The sequence below is a fragment of the Cyrtonyx montezumae genome, unplaced genomic scaffold, assembly GCF_038088225.1.
Source record: "Cyrtonyx montezumae isolate F1298 unplaced genomic scaffold, pur_monq_1.0 scaffold_23, whole genome shotgun sequence".
NCBI classification, from domain to species: domain Eukaryota; kingdom Metazoa; phylum Chordata; class Aves; order Galliformes; family Odontophoridae; genus Cyrtonyx; species Cyrtonyx montezumae.
In genome coordinates, this window is record NW_027071970.1 from 432071 (window position 1) to 453233 (window position 21163).

Sequence of the window (21163 nt, forward strand, 5' to 3'; positions counted from 1 at the left end):
GCACTTTGAGGGCTTTCTTGCCAGCATCAAATAAAAGAGTCTGTCTCATTAACAAGAGTTTGGGAAGAATCATCCTTTATTGGGATTTGGGAGAAGCAGAGCTGAATCTCGTGGGTGGGGGTGGAGGTGAGGAGGGGGGAGAGGGGCACTGCCTCCAGTGCATCTCAGAGCTGTGCAGAGCCTCCAGGCAGCCATGAGGCATGAGGCTGTGGTTCATGTGCATGCAGATGGGGTTGAGGCATTGGGGTCTCTGTGTCCAACCCAGGCAGGCAGGATCTGGCCCCATCCCCCCAGCCCCACTGCCACCCGCTCTCCTGCAGAACACAAAGAGAGGCCCTGGATTATCTTCATTTCCATATGGAGAGCGATGTAAGCCTGTTCAATGCATGGCCGGTCATTTTGTTCACAACTTTGCAGCGAGCGGGAGCAAAATCCACTGGGGACATTAACTATTCATCTCATCTCACCTTGTGTGTGCACGCATAGATCAGGCAGAGCAGCCCGGGGAAAACAGAGCCCGCTGCCTCCCGCCCTGTGCTCCTTTGTACTTTAGCCATGGGTTGCACACCACCCACAGGTGCCATTTTGGGGTCACACATCAGCACGGGGGGGATGGGAGGGGCATTTCCCTTAGAGGGGTTAGAGGGGTGATGCATTGTAAGCACCCCCCAGATCCCCTGCGCACCACGGCTGCCACCTGACTCAGGCCTGTTCCTCTCCACCTCGAGTCCCAGGCTGCTCATTCCTGTTCCCAAAGTTTGCCCGCACATGTCCCCTCTCCTGCTGACCTGCAGCCCCCTCTACTGTCCACGACCCCGCAGGGCCTGAGGGTCTCACGGCACCCGCGCATTGCCCCGCTCCAGCAGCCCCTCCTGCGGCTGTGTCCCCTCTGTCCCCATCTTCTGGGGATCCCAGAGTTACCCCTGGCCAGCACCAAGCAGTGACAGTGGCCTTTTGGGCATCCTCCCCAGTGCAAGGTCAACAAACAAAGGGATAAGAGTACGAAGACCCAAACTTCAAAAACTCAACCCCAGCCACCCATTCCACCTCCCTCTTGTCCTGGCTGGGGAGATGGCTGGGGACACAGTCCCAGTGCTCACAGCAGGGCTGAGGTGCAGCCTGGATGCTGCTCAGGGCACTCTCTGGCAGTATGAGGAGATGTGATAATTCTGTGCCACCAAATTTTACATTGGGTGCTCAGACCTCATTAACAGCAGAGAGATAATTTTATGTGAGTGGGGGTCCCACCTCTGAGCCATGCTCTCCTACTCGTATAATCAGCTGTGGCCTCATACACTAAGCTTCGCCTATGCTAGAGCCCAAGCACCATCCCAGCTGTCTTCTGAGCAGGAGGAAGGGGCCAGTGCTGGATCCCCAATTTCTTGGGCTCCCAGGCTCCTCCAACGGCAGAGCACAGGCACGAGGCACACCAGCACCCTGCTACCCCACTGCACCACCAGGAGCCTCACCCCCCCCAGAGCCCCCAGCAACCCCTGTCCCCTTGCAGCCCCTCACCCCTTGCAGCTTGCCGGCAGCAGCCCCCTGTCGCAGAGCAGCCTCCAGGAGCAGATGGAGGCAGGATGGAGCCCGCCAGAGATGCTGACCACATCTGCTCCTGCCTGGTCCAGAGAGCAGCAATGTGCTGTGCCGAGTGAGCATTTTTTTTCTTTTTTCTTTTTTTTTTCTTTTTCCCATCCCTTTCTCCATTCCCCCTTCCTTACCGCTCTCCCCTGGTGTCAATGCAGCACGGGTGATAGGACACGGTGATAGATCTGCCTCGGACATACTCCACAATAGCTCTCAGACAGTCTATTAGTCAGCAATTGTCTGCCAGGCAGCCTGGCTGGGCCTGTGTGCCGCAGCTGATAATGGCAAAGAACAAAGATGGCAGCTGCTTTGTGGGGGAACAGATTTGTGGCAAATCGAGATAAAATAAAGAGGAAGGAGAAAGGAGTGTATGGGAAAAAATGCAGAGAAAAAGGGGGCAAGTTGGGAAGGGATGGGGGGGTGGGGGCGGGGGGAGGAAGGCAGCTGTCAGCCTGCAGAGAGAGTGCCGTGCAGGAGGGAAGGCAACATGGGGGAAACAGAAAGGCTGGCAAACATGGAAAAAATAATTTCCAGGCTCCTGGTGTCATGGGTATAGATAAGTAGTGACGCTGTGGCTTTGAGGTGCTGGGCTGGGAAGGGCCATGTTTCACGATGCAGCGCCCTGCTTTGGGCGCCCAAGGGCTCACACTGAGTAGCCCTGCTGCAGAGATGGTGTCCTGCCATCATGCCCTGGGGGCACATGGGTGTACTGCACATCCCAACCTGCCCCTCTACACTGGCATGGGGCAAAAGAAACAAGGCCTTCCTGGGGTTTTAGTACATGGTACAGTGTGAGAGTAAAGGTGGGGCTGGCAGAGAGCCTGAAGTGTTGATGTAAACACATAGGTGTGCACTGAAGGATTTGCACACAATGGTTTGCACGCAAGGGTTTGCACATGAGAGTTTTCATCAGTGTGAAAGGATTTGCAAACAATGTTGGTATGTGGGGGTTTGCACGTATGGGTTTCTATGGAAGGGTTTGCACAGCATGGTTTGCATGCAAGGGTTTGCACACATGGGTTTTCATGTGATGGTTTGTGTGGAAAGATTTGCACACAGTGGTTTTCATGCAAGGATTTCCACACAGTGGCTTGTACACAATGGTTTGCATCCAAGGGTTTGCACACAGGGTTTGTGTGCAATGGTTTGGATACAATAGTTTTTATGTAAGCACATATGGGTTTGAATGCAAGCATTTGCATACCAGAATTTGTAAATAATAGATTGCAAACAAGGATTTACATGCAAGGGTTTGTACACATGGGTTTGCATGCAGGAATTTCCACTCATTTATTTGTGTGGACAAGTTTGCATGTGTGGATCTGCCAGTCCAACTTCACCAGGGCACCGCAGCCCCTTGCAACCCCCCCCCCCCCCCCCCCCCAGCTACTCGAGGCTGTTGCCTGCTTCCTGCTCAGCCCATGGGGCTGTGATTGAGGGAAGAGCCTGTAGAGTGCCACAGTGACATGCCACACCCAATGTGCAAAGAGAGTCCTGGTTGCTTCCCAGTTCCCACCTAGCCAACTCTTGACACAAAATGAAATAAAAATAAAAATAAATAAAAAATTAATAACCAGTGAGAGGGGTAGTTGCCCATTTTGTGACACATTAGTGACACTGCCGAGTGTTCACTGCTCAAAAAGCAGCATGATGCTTGTAGGCAGGTGGAAGGTGGCTGGGTTGGGGTTCAGGGTGGACATCACTTGGTGCTGGGGCTGGCCTGTGCAGGGGCTGGAGTGCTCTGTGGTCCCATCTGTGGGGTGCTCTGTGGATGAGGAGCAACCCTTGCTTTATGGGGTAAGAAGAGTATTTCCCATTCATGTGATGGGAAGCATCCTACCTATTTCTGTGGTAGGAACATCCTTTGACTTGTGGGTTGGGAGCATCCTCAGCTTTGTAGGCTGGGGAGCGCCCCTGGGCAGGGCTGCAGGCAAGTTCAAGTGCAGTGCAGGAGATAACCTTTGGTGAGACCGTGGAAACAGGAGATCCCGCAGGAGCAGCACTACTGAGAGCTAACTGCCTAATCTCCTTATCGCTGCTGGCCTCAGCCATGGGGTGCTTATCGCTGTGGATAACGGGGAGGGACACGGTGCTCCCCCAGCCTGGCACACAACCCCATAATCAGCCAGTGCCGCTTCACTTTTATCCCCCTTTGCAAATCCCCGGTGCCTTCACGCCTGAGCAACACCAGGATGCTCTTATCGCCCACACCTGCAGGGGATGGGGCACGGGAGCTGCGCACCCCATCAGTGCTCTCAGCAGCAGGCCAGACTGCCAGGGGCAGCTCAGCCTTATTCATGGCCCTCTCTTGGCACTGCCTTGCTTCCATCCCAGCTTCCCCCTCCTTTTCCTCTGCTTTGAGTACCCCTTCTAAAGCACACATTTCCCCATTCCTACCCTCCATATTTCCCTCTCCATTTTCCCACCTTTTATGCATTTTGCCTATTCCCCTTTCCCAGCCCTGTCCCCACTCCCCCCCTCTCCTCCAGCCTTTTCCCTTCTCCCTCTCCATTTGCTCTTTGTCAGGTTGTTCTCCATCTCTCAGCCTGCCTCTAATTTCTGATTAATATGTTCTTAGCCAAGGAAAAGAGAGAGAGGGAGAAGGAGAGAGAGAGAGAAAAAAAAAAAAAGGAATCTTCTAAATAAATCATTTAGTCATGTGAGGAGCTAATCTCCAAGTGACGGCCTGTGTTTATCTAGTTTTTAGCAGTGCATGTTAAATAGTGATATGGGACTAATTTTTTTTCTGCTGGAGCTGCTGTGAAGGGATTTTTAACTTCATTTCCCAGAAAGAAAAATGGTGAAAGCAGAGATAAGGCCTCCGAGCAGCTCTGTCCCTGAACTGTTAGCCAGTACAATTAAACACCAGGCAGCAGAAGGGGCAGTGGAGCAGGGGCTGCCAATTATGGAGCTGGCCCCATGCAGGGCATGGCTCTGCCCTGGCCTGCAGCTGCCCCATGCCCTGGTTTCTCTGGATGGAGATGCGATTTTCCCCATTTGAAAAAGCTGGGCTGAATTTCAAGATCTCTCTGGCTCCCTCAAAGTAGCAAGTGTGCACTATTCCATAAGTACGTTTCCACCTTATTTCTTTACTTCTGGGGTATGGTAACACCTCCTGAGAGCTCCCTGGAATCTCTCCATGGGCTCATTCTTTAGCTCATTTTCCAGAAGCAGAACCATTCCCATTTGGTCTCATCACTCTTCCTCCAGAAAATTCCCACTCCTGCTTTTGCACCAGTGTTGCACAAACCCTTCCTGTACCCCTATAGTACAAAATGGACAAGAAGGTAAATGATGCAGAGGGGATGTTGTAAACCACCACCGCAGCTCAGCCTCCTTGCAGCAGCTTCTCCAGGGTTTTCTCCAGCCCAAGGAACACGGACAGCTATGGGGAAATATTCAAAGCCCTCACATGACCCCATAGTCAGGAGTTTCCCAGGAAGAGGCCCAGGATTTGCCCAGACTGTGGGATCCCAATTGGGTAGAGATGGCCGATTCCCACTATGCCTCAGCAATTAAACCCTGAACATTAAAATCCCAGTAATGAGGGCCTAGGCTGAGAGGAGGCAGAGCAGTAATTTAAATGATGGCCAGCTCAAATATGGAACATCTAAATGTTCTCTGGGAGAGATTTATATGCACTCAGGCCTACCTCGCTCATTTGTTTTGTTAACTGGCTCTGCTCAGCACAGCCCCGTGCTGCCGTGGGATGACAGAGAGAAGAGGTGTGCAGGCACGGGACATAAGGGGGTATGTGTGTGCTCCCCCACTCCTCTGTCCTCCCCATGCACTTCTTCCCCTGCTTTACCCCATAGAGTGTGAGGGTGCTGAGCTCTGCAGCATGAATTGGTGCAGAGCAGAGGGTCTGCAGGTAGCCCCCACCTGCCTGCAAATCCCATCTTGCCTGTGGCACCGGCTGTGCTGCCTTTGTCTGCAGCGAGCAGCTTCCCACCAGCATGCCCAATTTTTGAGGGAGGGGGAATCAATTAAGGAGAGGTGGATTTCTCCCATTTCCTGTTCTCCCACCGCTGGGGTGGAGCAAAAGCCATGCAGAGCTGTGCAGAGGGGGGACATGAACCCTTCATCCCCACTGGGACAAAGCAGCCCCTAAAATAAACCCATTTTGCAGGGCAATAACATTGCCCTGTCAAAATCCTCCAGCCCTGCAGCATGGGTACCCCTCCCCATGGCCATCCCTGGTCCCCACCGTCCCCTGGCTGCTCCCCACAGCAGTGTCCCTCGGGCAGGCAGCCGGGAACAGCTGTCGGAGAGCCGGGATCTAATGGCTGCCTGGAGAGCAGTTAGTGGATAATTAATATTTGCAGCACAGCACTGTGATTGCTCTACATCTTCCTGCTGAAAGTGGCATGAGTTTGCTGGGGTTGGCAAGACAAGAGCGTGAAGCCAAGACAGTGGGATGGGGCTGCCCCACATCCTTGGGCATCCCCTGCTGTGGAGGAAAGCAGGAGGGACGCATACAGTGCAGCAGTGGGGTGGGAGATCCAGATGGGAGATGCAGGTTTTTCCCCTGGAAAGTCCTTCCCCGAGGCTGCAGGGCTGCATGAATGTTGTTGCGTGGGTGCTCAGTGAGAGGCCTGGCCGAGCTGGGAGCACTGTGCTGGTGGAAGTGCTCTGTTGGGCATTCTGTTGTGTTTGTTTTGCTTCTGTTTTATTTTTTTTTTTGCAGAAAAGGTGGAAAAAAAATGTAGGACGGTGCCAGCAGCTTCCTTTGCAAATAGAATGAAATGAAAGCAAACCGTCTGGGCAGCACTGGGATGCCCTGTGCACTGAAATGCTCCTGAAAACCGTTGGGGGTTGTATACAGGAGAGAAGCCCCCTCCTCTGCCCAGACCCTACACAAAGCTCCTGTTGCAGTCCCGTGGTGGGGGTTAGGGAACAGCTGGAGCAGGATGGGCTGCAGAGCAAACCTCAGAGCAGCCCCTTTGGGTTGGTTTTTAATCGAGGAGAAAGATGTCGGCACCGAACAAGCATGGCATGGCAACACAGCTGCCTGGATCTCAGCAGCAGCCTCTGAAATTGGAGCCCCAGCACTACCACCACTGATGAGGGGACGTGGAGAGCATCCACAGGAACCCTGCAAGGAAGGCTGGAAGAAAGGGAGGGGAAATAAAAGGCCACATGCAGCAGGAGGGGATTTTCTTTTCCTCTTTTTTTTTTTTTTTTTTTGTCAAGGAGCAAATTCAGTTGTCTCTGACTGTGAGCATGTTTGCTGCAGCTCGCGGCATGCAGCTAATTCCCCAAACTGCTTAATTTAACAGCCTCTGAACATGCAGACATCACACTGGAACTTGTCTCCTTGCAGAGCAGCCTGGGGATGCAGCCAAGAAAAGAAAAGCACAAGCTCTGCCCTCGGGCACTGGGTAGGGGTAGCATTAGCGTCCATCCCCATCCCATTCTTCCCACAATGCTGGTGCAGTGATGGTGCACATCATATGCTCTTGCCCAGGAAGGTGACACTGCAGCATGGTATTTTGGAGGCACCCAGGTAGGATGGTAGGATGGGGTGTCTCCATGCCTCAGTTTCCTCAACTGCATGACACGGTCGCATTGCTTCTTCAAGCACACTGAGGTGGATAAGCATATTAATATTTGTCTTCAGCATCATCTGGAGCACACATGCTTGGGGATGGAGGACAGTGCAGTGACTACTGACTCAAGCAGTGTTCCAGAGCCTGCAGGAGGTGGCAAGAGCTGACACAGTAGGCTGAGGACACAAGGGGTTGGGAACACATGAGTCTGGGGACACAAGAGACTAGTGACAAAAGGAGTTCGGGGCACATGAGGTCGGGAACACAAGAGGTTGATGACAGAAGGAGTTGGAGACACAGGAGCCTTGATGACACAAAGAGGCTGGGGACATGTGAGGTTGGGGACCCACTGATGTCAGGGACATGTGAGGTTGGGGACATAGGCCAGGCTGGCTTTGCTTCTGGCACCTGATGCAGGATGTGAGTCTCCAAACGCAGCCTCAGCCCAGGGGCAGGGACCCAGTATGGCCCCAGCGAGTGGAAAATCTGGGCTGCTTGTGCTACCGCTCCCCAGATTAAGAATCCCATCAGAGGAGTGGCACCGCCCCACAAGGAGCCCGCTCCGGCTGCAGCTTGATCCGCCGCCTCTGGAATTATCCCGCTGCAGCCCCCTGAGTGCCTGGGCTCACATACGCGGGAGTTCACACCTCCAGAACAGAGCCTTATCTCGGCGCTCTGTGCAGGACAAGGCTGTTTTACTCCTCCCTCCATAACCCTCTTAGACTTAATCCCATCTTTAATGCCGCTTGGAAGGGGGCTTTGAACGGCTGTGCAGCCTAACCGGCTCTGACCTCTCCGACTGCTCTCTCATGCCCATTTGGAGAACTCCCGACTTTCAAAGAGATAACAGAAGCCCGGTAAATCCTCACTGGGAAGCTAAAGCGATTGTCACACTTAGGGAAGTTTACTCGGAAAGCAAACTTAGAGCAGCTTCCTGGCCCTGTTGCGGGGGGGCATGGTTGCTTGGCCGCTGGCCCCACAGTGCCCAGTGTGGGGTGTGGCGAGCAGCTTTCAGGCTATGCAACAAGGGGAGGTCAGGCTCTGTTAATAAGAGCTTTGGATAGAGTGGTGAAGAGGATGAGAACATGAGAATGTGTGCTTTTCCTCCACATTGTGGCACAGCCCTTGGTTCATGAGCACACCTGGTGGGATGCAGGAGTGGTGCCCAGCACCACAGGGCAGCAAATGACAGCATCTCCCTCAAAAAACAACAGGGCCCCAGAACACCCCGTTGCTTGCACACATCCCTGACTGCTCCCCAACCCAGGGACCAGCTGTCCCCACACCCCCCACACACACCTTTGGGTGCTTCCCACCCACAGCCCATGTCTGCATCTGGTGGGTGCTGGCAGACCCAGGAACTGACACCTTTCTGTTCTGCTTCAAATTAATCAAACTCACAGCCCCTATATTAATACAGTGGTGGGAATTAAAATCATGCAACGCATTAAAGATGTAATTTAAAATTAATAACTCATAATTATTTATCATGGTGTATCACTGGGGCTATGAATTTTCTCCTCTTGCCCGGTATTCATTTCCTTCCCTTCCCTCCTTCTTGTGCCTCTAATAGCTGCTGGACCATTATGAATATCTGTGAGTGATTTTGGGAGACGCTGAGCTTTGGATACAATATGCTTCATTCATTACTATTATTATTATTATTATTTTTTATTTTGTTTAGTGCTTCTCGGGGCAGATGGGAGGAGAAAGCCTTTGCCATGGTGAGTCCCTGAAGACAACGCGGATGCTGCTGGCATGCCTGAATGACAGCACGGGTTTGCTGACGGCTGTGCATGGGAGCATTGGTTGGATTTGAATGTGCAAGTGCTTGGCTATGGCACTGCGGTGTCCCATGGAAAGGCCAAAAAGCAGCAGTGAGATGGAGGGAAGGAGGAGACAGCACGTGCTTCATGTCTGTGCTCAGCCAGCAGCACTGCTGAGAGCGCGGACACCCGATCGGAGCCAGCTGCTGGGGACAGCTCACAGCAGGGAAAAAAAATGGAGCCAAGGATGGTGCTGTCTCTTTAAAAATAAATAAATAGATAAAGCCTGAAAAAAAAAAAAGCAATAAGTATATGCAAATGTGTTGAACCGAACAGAACATCGCTGTCTGTGAAACAGATGAGGGAGAAAGTGCTTGAAGCTAGAGAGGAATGAGGCAGCCAGTGCTGACCCTGGGGTTAATAATTTTTACTTCTCCATCTCATTCCCTCCATAAAAAAGGATACGAGGGGGGAGGGAGGCAGTGGGGGCTGCGGCCCTGGGCACAGCACCGCAGGTCGAGGGGACACAGGGGCCCTCCTTTCCAGGAAGCACCCAGTGCAAGAACCACATTATTTTGCCTCTGTCACAGCTGCTGCATCCCACGTGTGTTACCTTCTCATTTCACAGCAGATGATGGTGGAGGCAAAATGTTCTGACATCCACCACCTCCCCAAACATCACTGTTTCTCCCAAATGCTGATGAGATCAGCATTTTACTTGACTCAAATTAATGTTTTTCTGGACAGAACACCCACCCAGCCCGCATGGGATTCCCACCAGCGTCAGTCCCAGTGTTGCATGTGTCTGCCAGCGTGTGGGACCTGCACCCTGCTGGCTTTGCCATGTGGATGCAAATGTTGCTGAAAATTACCCAAACGGAGAGGTAAATGCTTCACCAGCTGCAGGGGAGGAGGGGAATAGCATGTGCCCTGGCTTTATTTGGGATAAGTGAGGATGAATTTGAGCTTCTGCCTGGGAAGATTGAGAGCAGATGGGGAAAACCTGGTGTCTTGGTGCAGGAGCACTGGGTCTATTGCAGGGAAGGAGAAAGGATGGCAGCAAGCTGCAGGAGCTGCCTTTTGGCAAGGGGACATCTCAGTACCGGAGTGGATCTCTGGTACCTGCAGCAGGATGGGAGCCCTGCAATGAAAGATGGTGTTTGGCTGTCACATGGCTGTATCATATATGGCTGTCACCATAGCTCTCTGGCCAGCCCTGCCAGCCCCAGCACTGTCCTGCCTGCAAATGAAAGCTTCCTGCTGAACCACCCGAAATTCCGCACTGCCCTTCACATGCAAGCCTGCAACCCTCCTGCACAAGCCCACATCTCCCTGTGTCCCTCTATCTGTCCTTCCCATACAAACCTTCAGGTTTTCTTGCATTCCTTCCATACAAATCCTCATCTCTCCTGTGCAAGCCTGAATCCCTCCCTGCATTCTTCCTGTACAAGCCCACATCCCTCCCTGCTTCCCTCCTCTGGAAATCTCCACCCCTTCCATGCAATCCTGCATTCCTTCCTGTATTCCTCCTGTGCAATCCTGCCTCCATCTCTTCCATGCAAACCTGTGTGATCCCACAAAAGCAGCCTCCCAACTCCCAAACCATCGCCCCGTCCCAGCCATTACCCCATGCCCAGCGATGCTCAGGGCTGTGCCGAGGAAGCACCACCTCCACCCCTACGTGCGGGCGCTAAATGGAAGCGGCAGATCGATCCCGAGTGTGCCAAACTGACACGGAGGCTCATTAGGGGTTAGTTTTCATCCTCCTGCTCCCTGGCAGCCTTCACATTATCCCATAAAATTTATTTACTATTTCATGAATACATAAGCAGCAGGCAAACGCTGGCTTTTTATATATTTACACTGTATATATTTCACGGGAGAGTTATGTGTGTCTCTGAGGCAGAATGGTGGGAGTGAGAGGGGAGCAGGAGCAGAAGGAGAAAGCAGATGTGAGGGACGGAGGAGAGATGCAGGGCCACAGGGTGGGCTCTTGGGTGTGGAGCTGCCCAGCCCCTCTCTCCCCCACTGCCATCCCACTGCCACCCTATTGCCTCTCCACTGCCATCCCACTGTCCCCTGCTGCCCTCCACTGCCCCCCACTGCCATCCCACTGCCCCTCACTGCTTCCCACTGCCATCCCACAGCACACCACAGCCATCCCACTACTGGCTGCTGCCCCCCGCTGCTGGAGCAGGGCTGGAGCACTTCAGCCGCTGGCTGCGTCCCCCTCTGGGCTCCAGGGCTCACTGCATTCTGGCATTCAGATCTCATGGCTGGGAAGGCCATCACGATTTTGGAGTAATACTGGGAATAACAGGGGAAACGGAGCAGCAGCAGGTGGCACAAAGCTGTGGGTTGGCAGTATTGTGTATCTCCATAGCACCTCATGCTGGGGTTTCTGTCAACCCTTCACACTGCTGGAGATGTCTCCTGGGTTCCACAAGCTCTGCACCCAGTTCTTCCAGTTTTCTTTGAATTTGGCAGAAGTTGGGTTGCCAGGCTCAGAGGGAGGCAGAGGGATAGTTGGCACCTTACCTTGGAACCTGAGCAGAGCAAAGATTCCCTCTTCCTGAGTGAATCAAAAGACTGATGGTGTTCGTTTTAAGCATTCAGACACGTGTAGCCTGATGCCATTAGAGAAAATAAACAGACAACAGCCACTGAAGTGGTGTGTGCATCACAGAACAGGGACAAAACAAACGTGGAATGACAGGAGGAGGCACGGGGTGCTGGGAAGGAAGGCTGTGCTGCTGCACCCACCCCGTGGGTCCACCTCTGGGCTCTGTCCATCCCCATGGTGCAGACAGGGTTGTTTTTTTACCAGATCCCTCTGAGGACATCAGTGCTTGGTCCCAACCACATGCCACCAGCACAGGCATGGGGATCTGTACAAGCCTGGCTGTGTCCCCAGATGTCATACCCGGCTGTCCCCGCCCAGTGAGATCCAGACCTAATTGCTCTGTTAACACAAGGCAATGAAACAGACAGCCAGTAACAAGGGAAAGCAAAGACCAAAGATGCAAGGTCTCAAAGGTGGATTGCTTGTGTTGCTGCTGGGGTTAAGCACAGAGCCATGTAAAAACATGGGTGCTGGAGGGGAAAGGGAGATGCACTAGAGCAGAAGAGCTCCCTGAGCCCAGCCCGCAGCATTTGCCCACTGCTCCCCACTCTATCCATCACTCCTCCACTACCACCAGGAGCAGAATGAAGGGGGTGGTGGTCCCTCCTGCCCCATGTCACTGTGGGGCTGGCAACATGTGGCTGCACGTCATGGTCTTTGGTGCTTCTCAGCCTGAAAGCATGAGGCCTGGGGACAGCCACTGCCACAGCACTACATAGGACCTGCAGCATCCCTGTGTGACACTGCTGTGTGACACTGCCACAGCCACTGGCAGTCACCACTGCAGGACCTGTTTTCATCCCAGTGCCAGAGGCAGAAGCTCCCTCTGCTAAAGACAAGAGCTCTATGTGAAAAACGAAGCTGCTGGCTCCTTCAGATGACAGCACCATTATTTTCCCTTTGGAGATGGCGTAATTAAAATACTCAAATTCCCTTCATGTAGCAGCAGGGCAAGCTGCAAGTAGCTGCCAAGGGAGGATGGGTGAACACTGAGCATTGCAAGGCCTGAGCATCCTTCCCTCACCCATCACAGATCATTGGGATGTGTGCCTGCATCCTGCACATCTCAGCACTGATGTGCAGCGGAGTGGGGCCCCACAGCAGCTCCTGCTTCCCAACCCAAATCAATGCAGCGCTAATTTAAAAAGCAACACATTCCCGAGCTCCTTCCTCTGGCATGCTCAGGCCAGCACAGTGCAGCCCCACCAAGTGTGGGAGGCCCTGTGCAGCACAGAGGCAGCCCTGCTGATGGTAGCCTCAGCCACCGTCATCCTGACCTGGCATGCAGGGAGCCAGGGAACACCTTGCCTGGGTGGTTCCTGCTGATGGCAAGCCCGGTCCTGTATGGGGTTTGCACTTTCAGCGAGTGCCAATTAATGGGATGTCACCATCAGAACTGCAGCTGGGTCCCTGGAGCTGACAACAACATCCCCTACATCCACTGCACCCCAACATCCATGGCATCCACAGCATCCACCAGATCATCCCCTGCATCACAGCATCCACAGCCCCCTCAAAGGTGCTCTGTGGGCACCATGAGTGGAACAAACCCACACTTTGCACAATGTCCACCTTCCAAACATCACTTTGCAGAACCTGCATGTGGTTTCAGGGCAGGGAGACTCCAGCTGGCCAGGTTCTCCCTGGTCCCTGTCTATCCCCATGCAGTTATAAGGGCTCTGGTCTGTGTGCAAACATGGGAGGACAGAGGTTTTCCAGAGATGCAAAGCCATGGCCAGAACTAACAGTTTGCATTCAGGACTCGGCACTCCTCTTGGTTAATTCTTAGCACACATTGAAGGGTGACTGTTGTTCAGTTTACAGAGCGATCCCAACCAAGGAAGAAAACTTGGAGCTGGAATATTCATGACCAAAGCTATATGGTTGAAGCAGTCAAGAAAGATTTTTTTGCATACATTCAAACAATTAATACATGTGAGAATATTGCAATTCTCTCATTGCTAGTCCACAAACAGAGAGAAGCTAAATTCATTAGATTAATATTTGTTGAGACTTATTAGTTTAGCTCCAATTTCATGATCAGATGGCATTTTCCAGAAGTTGAGAAGCAAGCTCAGAAAGTTCCCAGAACCTAAACCATGGTGTGAAGGAGCCATTTACAAACGTTGCAGGAGGAAACTCTGCACAGAGCTTCTGCTTTTCTTTCAGCACTGCTCCGCCAGCCCGGGGTGCTGGGAGCAGACCCCTTGGACTCATGTTGGGCTTAACCCATCACCTATCAGGGTCAGCACTGCTGCCAACAGCCGCCAAGCTCCTGTGCTGGTCCTGTTTCCAGGGCACGAAAGAATCTTTCTCCTCCTCCTCCTCCTCCCTGCAGCACGCACACATCGTGCTTGCCCAGCCTTGTGGCGGGGGGTGGGAGGCAACCTGACCCCCGCGGGTCCCTCGCTGACAAAAGGCCTATCTTCTCTCCGCCTAAATGATTTAAATTCTAATCAAACATCATTTATGGTACATCTCGGAGCCGTCTCCCGGGAACTGCTCCCACGTGAGCTGTTGCCAGGGCAACCGGGGGGTCTCATTTCAGAAATGTCAGATTGCATTATTGTCTTCACACTTCTCTGATAACCTGGTGGCTCTCCCTCTCCCACCGCCATCGGCTCACGCCAGCCTTCCTCCTCCTTGCCCGCTGTCCCCAGAGAACACCTCCTCCCCCTGCCCACCCCACCATCACTGCATCCCCACTGAAAGGGGAGATTCTCCCACAGCCACCCTGCTGCATTGCTACATCAGCACGATGGTACCCAGAGCTGCGCGGGGATGTGCCACGTTCCCTAAAACACAGGCAGAGAGCAACAGGGGGTTGCACTGAGCACCAAGAGGATGTGCTGAGCTGCTGTGACCACCCAAGTGGTCCCTGCTCTCAGCATCCTTCTCAAGGCTCTGCTCCACTGCAGACACCTCCCGCAAACTGCAGGTTGACCAGGCTGTGCCTTGTTCTCTCACCTGTGCAGCTTCCAGCCAGGCTATGGAGCCCAGATCATCTCTCTGACTTTGCAACTGTCCTCTATAATGACATACATGAGGCATTTAATCACTGTCTACACACTAGAGAATCAAGGAGGAGACCCTAGCCCCCTCCACAGTGCCATGGGATGCAGATTAAGTCATGAGGGCATCAGCAAAGCAGTAAACAGCTCTCATTAAGGTCACAACCAAGATGAGTCTCATATGAAACAGCCAAAACGGCCACCAAAAGTAGGGAGAATGCTCACTAAAAATGTTACAGGCATTTTGTACAGCTGGATAGATCTTGGTGCTGCTGTCACAGCCAGGACATGTTGCTGCTCCTTGGTGCACCTAGCTGAGCCTGGGAGCTACGTCACCTCTCCTCAAGAGGATCCTACAGAAGATTCAAGTTCCCTGTACTGCCATGCTGCTTGCAGGCACTGCCAGCTCCTTGCATTCAGCCCTTTCCTATGCTGGCACCTGCACTGAGCTCCTGGCCTGAAGCTCTCCAAGGCCAATCACTGACCCTTCATTTCTCCATTTTGACCCTTCAAAACCACTTTGAACATTTCCAGGAAGAAGGATGGTGGCCTCTATCACATCAAACCCCCTGGGACAGGCTCAGTATGGGACATGTGGCTGTTCTCTCACTTTGGTTGAAGACTCTGCTCCCTGGGATACCTGCACCCCAACCTCTTCCAACTACACCCCATCCACACACATCCAAACCTCCTCTGCTGTACTGTTCAGGTCAAGAGAAATTGTGTTTTCCCTAATTTCCTTGTATCCCACCTTAAGAATGGCAGCTGGGAACGTGACAAGGGATGGTACTGATGAGCATGGCTGGTGATGGTGCTGCTCTTGAGTACTCATACGCTGTCCTTCATCAACTCATTGATTCATTCTTTCATTCAGTCATCCATCCATTTATTCACCTATCTGTCCACCATTTGTCTGTTGGTTCGTCCATCCATCCATCCATCCATCCATCCATCCATCCATCCATCCATCCATCCATCCACCCATCCATCAGCTTGCTTGTCCCCCCTTCCACTCATCCACTCTCCATCTGCTGGATGTGCCGACCACCTAACAAACCCCTAATGAACTCCAATGCTGCCTCTTCCCAAAGAATTAACCAGCCCTGGCCCAGGCGGTTAATATTTAACTGAATAAGGGCCATAAATATGCAAAATGGGACTTTTAATTAAATAAGGAGCTTTTAAAAGGACCCTTGGGCTGGAGAGGCTTTTGTTTAAATATGATTGATTTGACATGTCCTTACCCTCCCGGTTTTTTCTCTTTCCCTCCCTCTCCCTTTTGGTGCATAGATGGGAAGAAGAGCTGCTCAACCCCCATCACACCTACCCCAGTGGGCTTCATCGTGGCCAGGGCAGAACCAGAAGAGCAAAAGGGCATGTTGGGCAGTGACCAGGAGGGGCTCGTAGGGGTCCCAGACCTCCCCAGCCACTGCTTCTTTCTGAGCCCTGAATAATCTTCAAGGTGCTGTGCTGGTTCAATCCCATTTCCTCTCATCTGAATTTTTAAGATCTGAATTACAGCAGAACACTCCCCAGGGGGAGCACACAGTCATCACTTACCTCTTCCCCTTGCATCCTTTTTAGGCACTACTGCTGCAACAGGTTCAGTATTTTCCACAAACACTCTTCTCTGAGAAGAAGAATGGGCTGCATGGGCTGCAGCCATGAGGATCTCATGTGTTTGTGTATGGAGAGCCCTCTGCAAGCAACTTTAGAAGGGAAAATGAGGCAAAAAAGCAGGGGAAACATTGGGGTCCAGTGCCTACACAGCCGTGGGGCTTCAGTCCCCAGATCCAAAAATGCGCTTTGCTGCACACCCTGGACTCCCTGCACTCCACATGGCTGCAGCAGGTTCCAGTCAGGGGAGCACACAGTTAATTATCTCCAGAAATGACTTGGGGGAAGCAAAGCATTCCTAGGGCCTTGACCTCTTGCTTCAATGGGATCTCACGTGCAGTACTGTGAAATGGGGAAAAAAAAGCAAGCGCGATCACAGAGCAGAGCTGGTTGTGCTTCCCTCAGGGGACCCTGGGCTGGGGAGCTGTGTGGGACCTGATGGGTTGCACAGCTGCAATGAAGTGGGGTAATTCTGATGTCTAACATTATTGTTCCTAAGTAATTCCTAATAAACATTTGTGCTTTCCTCATGAGGGCACCATCCCTCTGCTGCCAGTGGAGATAAGGGGTCGTGGGACATCCCACCCTAAACTGCAGCCAGAGCTCCTGGCCAGACTGATACAGGCACTGAATGGCATCAAGGGCACTTCAGTGGCTTGGGGCTCTGATGGGACCATGTGAGACACACAGACCCAGAGAGATGTGGTTGCGGGTGCAGGGCAGTGCCTGGCTCTGGGGGCAGGCAGCACACACAGCACTCCAGGCACCGAGGTGCTGCAGGAATAGTTTTTTTTAAGGTACATGGTTCTCAAAAAGAAAAAAAAAAAAAAAAGGACCCCGTGTTTGCAGCCAACATGTGTAATCTGTTCAGCCCTTGTCAAACAAAACAGTTTTTCCATAAGACAGCAATTCCCAGAGGGGAAAGGGGCGAAGTGAAAATACTTTATCAGCTGCGTACATATGTAACGTGGTAGCCTGGCTGCAAAGCAAAGCCTCTTTCTCTTTGAAAGCCAGGCAGGGGCGGGAGGCAGCTGCCTGTGAGAGGGGACAGAAGTGACACAGGCAGAGCTGAACACATCACGGCCTGGGCCCCGCTCCCTTATCACCCTTATCCACTCATCAGGACAGAATAACCCCGAGAATTCAGAAATACATCCAAGCAAACCTTGATATTTTGGAAAACTCTTATTAAAAATATATGCATGGCTATTAACGCACATAAATGATCATTTACTTCAGACATGAAGAGCAAATCTGCCAGAGTTCTTAGGGCCGGTGAGGACTCCCACCTCAGTGCCAGGATCTGAGCACACTCCTGCCCTGATGCTGTGGATGAAGGGAGGTCCTGGGACAGCAACACGGCCCTGCACTCCGGGGATGGCCAGACAGCTGCAGGTACACAACAGGTGCGTGTCCACTGAGAATCCATCGGTTGTCCATCCATCAGCCCTAGGAAGAGGGAATAAAGCCAGTGCCACGAAGCAGCCACTCATCATCACTGCGCAGTTTGCAGGAGGTGGTGGGGCTGGAGGAGATGGGGTGCAGCCGAGGGCCCTGTGATGCTGAGGCAGGGGGTGATGGAGAGAAAGGGAAGGGATGAGAGCAGGCAGGGGGGACGGCAGGAGCGCTCGTATGTGCCCATCTGGGCGATGCATCACACTGAGATTGTCCTGCATTAAAAATTCACCAGCCAGAGAATTTTCAAGGGATTTGTAGTAATTAGATGACAAAATGCTGGCAAATCTCAGGCTTGCCAGAGATGTTACTCAGGGGTCAAAGACTCGACACTTTTGGCTGGGTAATTTTTAAGTGTCAATCACACTCAGCCATCAGAGGGAGAGGGGGGATCTGAGGGCTGCATCCTAACGAAGCCACCTGCAGGGTTGGGGGCAGCAGTGCCAGCGCCCAAGGGTGGGATTTGGGAAAAACATGTCCACTCCCGTGCCCCAGCACCCAGCTCCAGGCAGGAGCCACACAGCTACTGCCCTGAGTATCTTTATCTTCATGAATCAATTTCTCTGCTTTCCTCTTCTTCTTTTGTGGTGGCTTCCTTCATCTTCTGAACCTTTAGGCCCACAGAGCCCTGTGCAGGTTTTCCCTCTTTCTTTCTCTTGCATCCTGTGTACACCTGGATGCTCATGAGCTGCTCCTTGCACAACTTCAGGTTCCATGCCTCACTCCAGCAGGAAGGCAAAGCTTCTGCTGCCAGGTCCTGCAGCCCTCAGGGCAGCCCCAGTGTGCAGTGAGCAGAAGCAGTCTCAGGCACCAACTCATCCCATGGACCTGACATGCAAACCCAACTCGCAGCCCTACAAGGCTCTGATGATGTGCTGGTGGGATGTGTGCTGGGAAAGGGCAGGCCCCAGGCAGGGTGCTGGATGCTGGTGCTGCCCTCTCTGCCTCACGGACCCCCTGGCAGAGCTGCACTCGCACTGCTTTGCACATTTATCTAATTCAGGTCACATCGTGCACATACGCCTCAGCCAACATTTGTTGATATTCTCTCTGCCTCTCTTCCCAGCTCCAGTTTGGGGTGAAAGCCTCCCTTATTAGCCAATTTGGATACCCATTTACTGTGAATTACTGAGCCTGATTATTATTCATGAATGGATAAGTCTGAAATCTCAAGCCCTGCCATGCAATTTCTCCCCCTCTCTGATGCATACATTTCGGGAACCAGGAGGCAAGCACGTCCGTGTCACACAGTGCTCTGGGGCACGGAGCCGGGCAGGGGCTGCTGGCTGCACCAGGCATCGGCAGGGTAAGCAGGACATGCAGAGGATGCAGAGGTGAGAAGCTGATGCTCCTACCCCAGCACAGCTGCAGCCAGTGCCCTAGAGCTGCCGCACAGCACTCCGGGTTTGCTGCTGTCCCCCCACAGCTCAGAACGCTTTCATTACACTGTCATTTTAGGGTACACTGAGTGGGATCCTCAGTATGCAACAAAGAGATCGGGTCCTTGCCTGCAGAATGCGAATTAACTCCAACTGTTCTCCAGAGCTGCGATCAGCACTTCCATAATTAATGTATGGGCACAGAGCTGTGTACATACACAGCCTCCCCCCCTACGCACATCAAACAGATTTCCCTGATACCAAATTGCCTGAAAAATTAACCAGTGTCGAACTGCTCAACGAGATAAGTATCATTAAGGGAAAAAGAAAATCTTCATTATGTTTGAAGGTATGGAAAAAAAACCCTCACAAATGTTTTTGAGCCCATTTCCAGACAGGGAACTAACGTTTTAAAACATATCAAAGGGTTAAATTAATTTTCATTAAAATTTAAATTTGGAAGGCTCCCTCTCTCCTCTCCTCCCTCCTCCCCCTTTGAACATTTGACTGGCAACCATTTCATATTTCAATCTCGGCAGAACAAATTGAATTAGATGTTGAAACCAAACTCTGCTCTGTTCTCTAAAGCCTACATGCTCTGCTTGTGCTAATCCTTTTCGCCGCTGCTGCAGACCTCAGAGATGCGCAGCAAGAACCCTGCCCCGCCACAGAGGACAATGAGAGGAGGGAAAAAAAACAAAAAAAAAGAAAGAAAAAAAAGACAACATAGGAAAATCCAACCCAAACTTGTAGCCCTGCGAGGCTCTGCTTAAACTATGTGCTGGGGGCAGCATGCAGGTAGGGCCCAGCTCAGCCCTGGCTGCGCTGCACTGCCTCCCTCCTGCTGAGCATCCCTGTCTGACCCTTGTGTTTTTCCTAGCAATTTATACATACAATTCTAACCTGCAGCACTTTTATCATGGATCTTGAGATGGTTTTGACATTTCCTTGCAGTGCCACATACCATTCCTCTCCATCTTTCACTGCCTCTTCCCCATAGACATCTCCTTCCCCCAGGTTCAGCTGATGGTAGGCTCCCAGACACATGGAGCTCTTGCTGCCCACCCTACTCCCCTGTTGCCACCCTGAGTCCCTTCCAGCCCCGCCAGGATCGCCACTCATCAGTGCTGAGCAAGAAAGCATAAACAAGAGAAAAAAAGAGATTCCATCACTCTGCATGGAACTTATCCCTACTTCAGCTGACAGCTACTTTGATAGTGCTGCTCCAGCACAGTTTATCCACCTGTACAGTGAGAACAAATACCTGACCTGGGACAGGGCTGATGCCTGGGCACCATGCTGGGGTTACAGCAAGGGTCAGGCATTAGTACCCCACATCCCGTGGGTGACTCTGGTGGTCAGTCCTTGAGCCTGCAGTGCTGGCTTCTGGGGGCAGAGAAGTGCAGTGAGTGGAGCTAGGAAACAGCAGAGCTGGGAGCACTGGCTCCAGCAGCAGAGCAGAGCTGCAGAGGTTTGCAGACACTGTCTGTGGGCAGTGGTTGAGTTGCATGCTAGGAGCTGGGGCAGGCTGCTGCCAAACAGCTGGGCCTGCCTGGCTCCAGGCAGTACTGCTCCGTCCCCTCTCCTGCTGCATGTTGCAGAGGTGCTGACCACAGCTGGATTGATGCATCCTTCAGCTGAGCTGCTCCAGGGAAATAAATGCTAACTCAAGGCCATGTGCACACTGCAACACACTGCGTGAGGCGGGCAGCAATGTAACCCTGCTAGGATTGTTTTTGCAGCCATATAACCCTGCTGGGTTCCTGCTGCTGTTCCTGTCCCTGTGGGGTCTGTAAGGAGGTGGGAGAAAGGAAGCACATATCGAGCATGGCTCTGAGCCACCCATGTTCCTGCCACATGCCCCAAGGAGCTGTCCCTCCTCACGGCACTGTGTCTTGCTGCAGACTGAAGCACATCCTGCAGGGCCAGCTGAACTGTACTCACCACACCATGCTAGAAATAGCCTAGATGGTTTCATCCTTGTTGCACTCCTCCTCCAGCTGCTCCAGGACCTCACCCAACACCTCTGCTTGCTTCTTCTTCTTTGGGGAATCTGTAGAGGCACAGATGAGAGAAAAATGAAGGCGAGGGTCACAATAGGGTGTGTGTGCACCATGTGCAGCCCAGTCCTGCCCCACCAACCCATGGGCACCGCAGAGGAGCTGTCTCTGCACCC

The 21163-nt window shown here is 52.5% G+C and overlaps 1 protein-coding gene across 4 annotated transcripts in view; it reads right to left on the reverse strand.

Moving 5' to 3' along the window:
- Positions 1–236: 236 nt before the first annotated feature.
- The window catches only part of RBM19 (RNA binding motif protein 19), a 229721-nt gene continuing 208794 nt past the window's right edge, over positions 237–21163 (reverse strand). For 2 of the 4 annotated variants that reach the window (XM_065738746.1, XM_065738742.1), the window contains 2 exons: positions 20932–21040; positions 17470–17602 (listed from right to left, as the gene is read on the reverse strand). In XM_065738746.1, coding sequence (XP_065594818.1) covers positions 20952–21040 — 89 coding nt within the window. In that variant the 3' untranslated portion in view covers positions 17470–17602; positions 20932–20951. Of the gene's footprint in view, positions 533–8902; positions 10044–17469; positions 17603–20931; positions 21041–21163 lie in introns of those variants that run through there. The other 2 variants (XM_065738744.1, XM_065738743.1) reach the window with 2 other exon arrangements.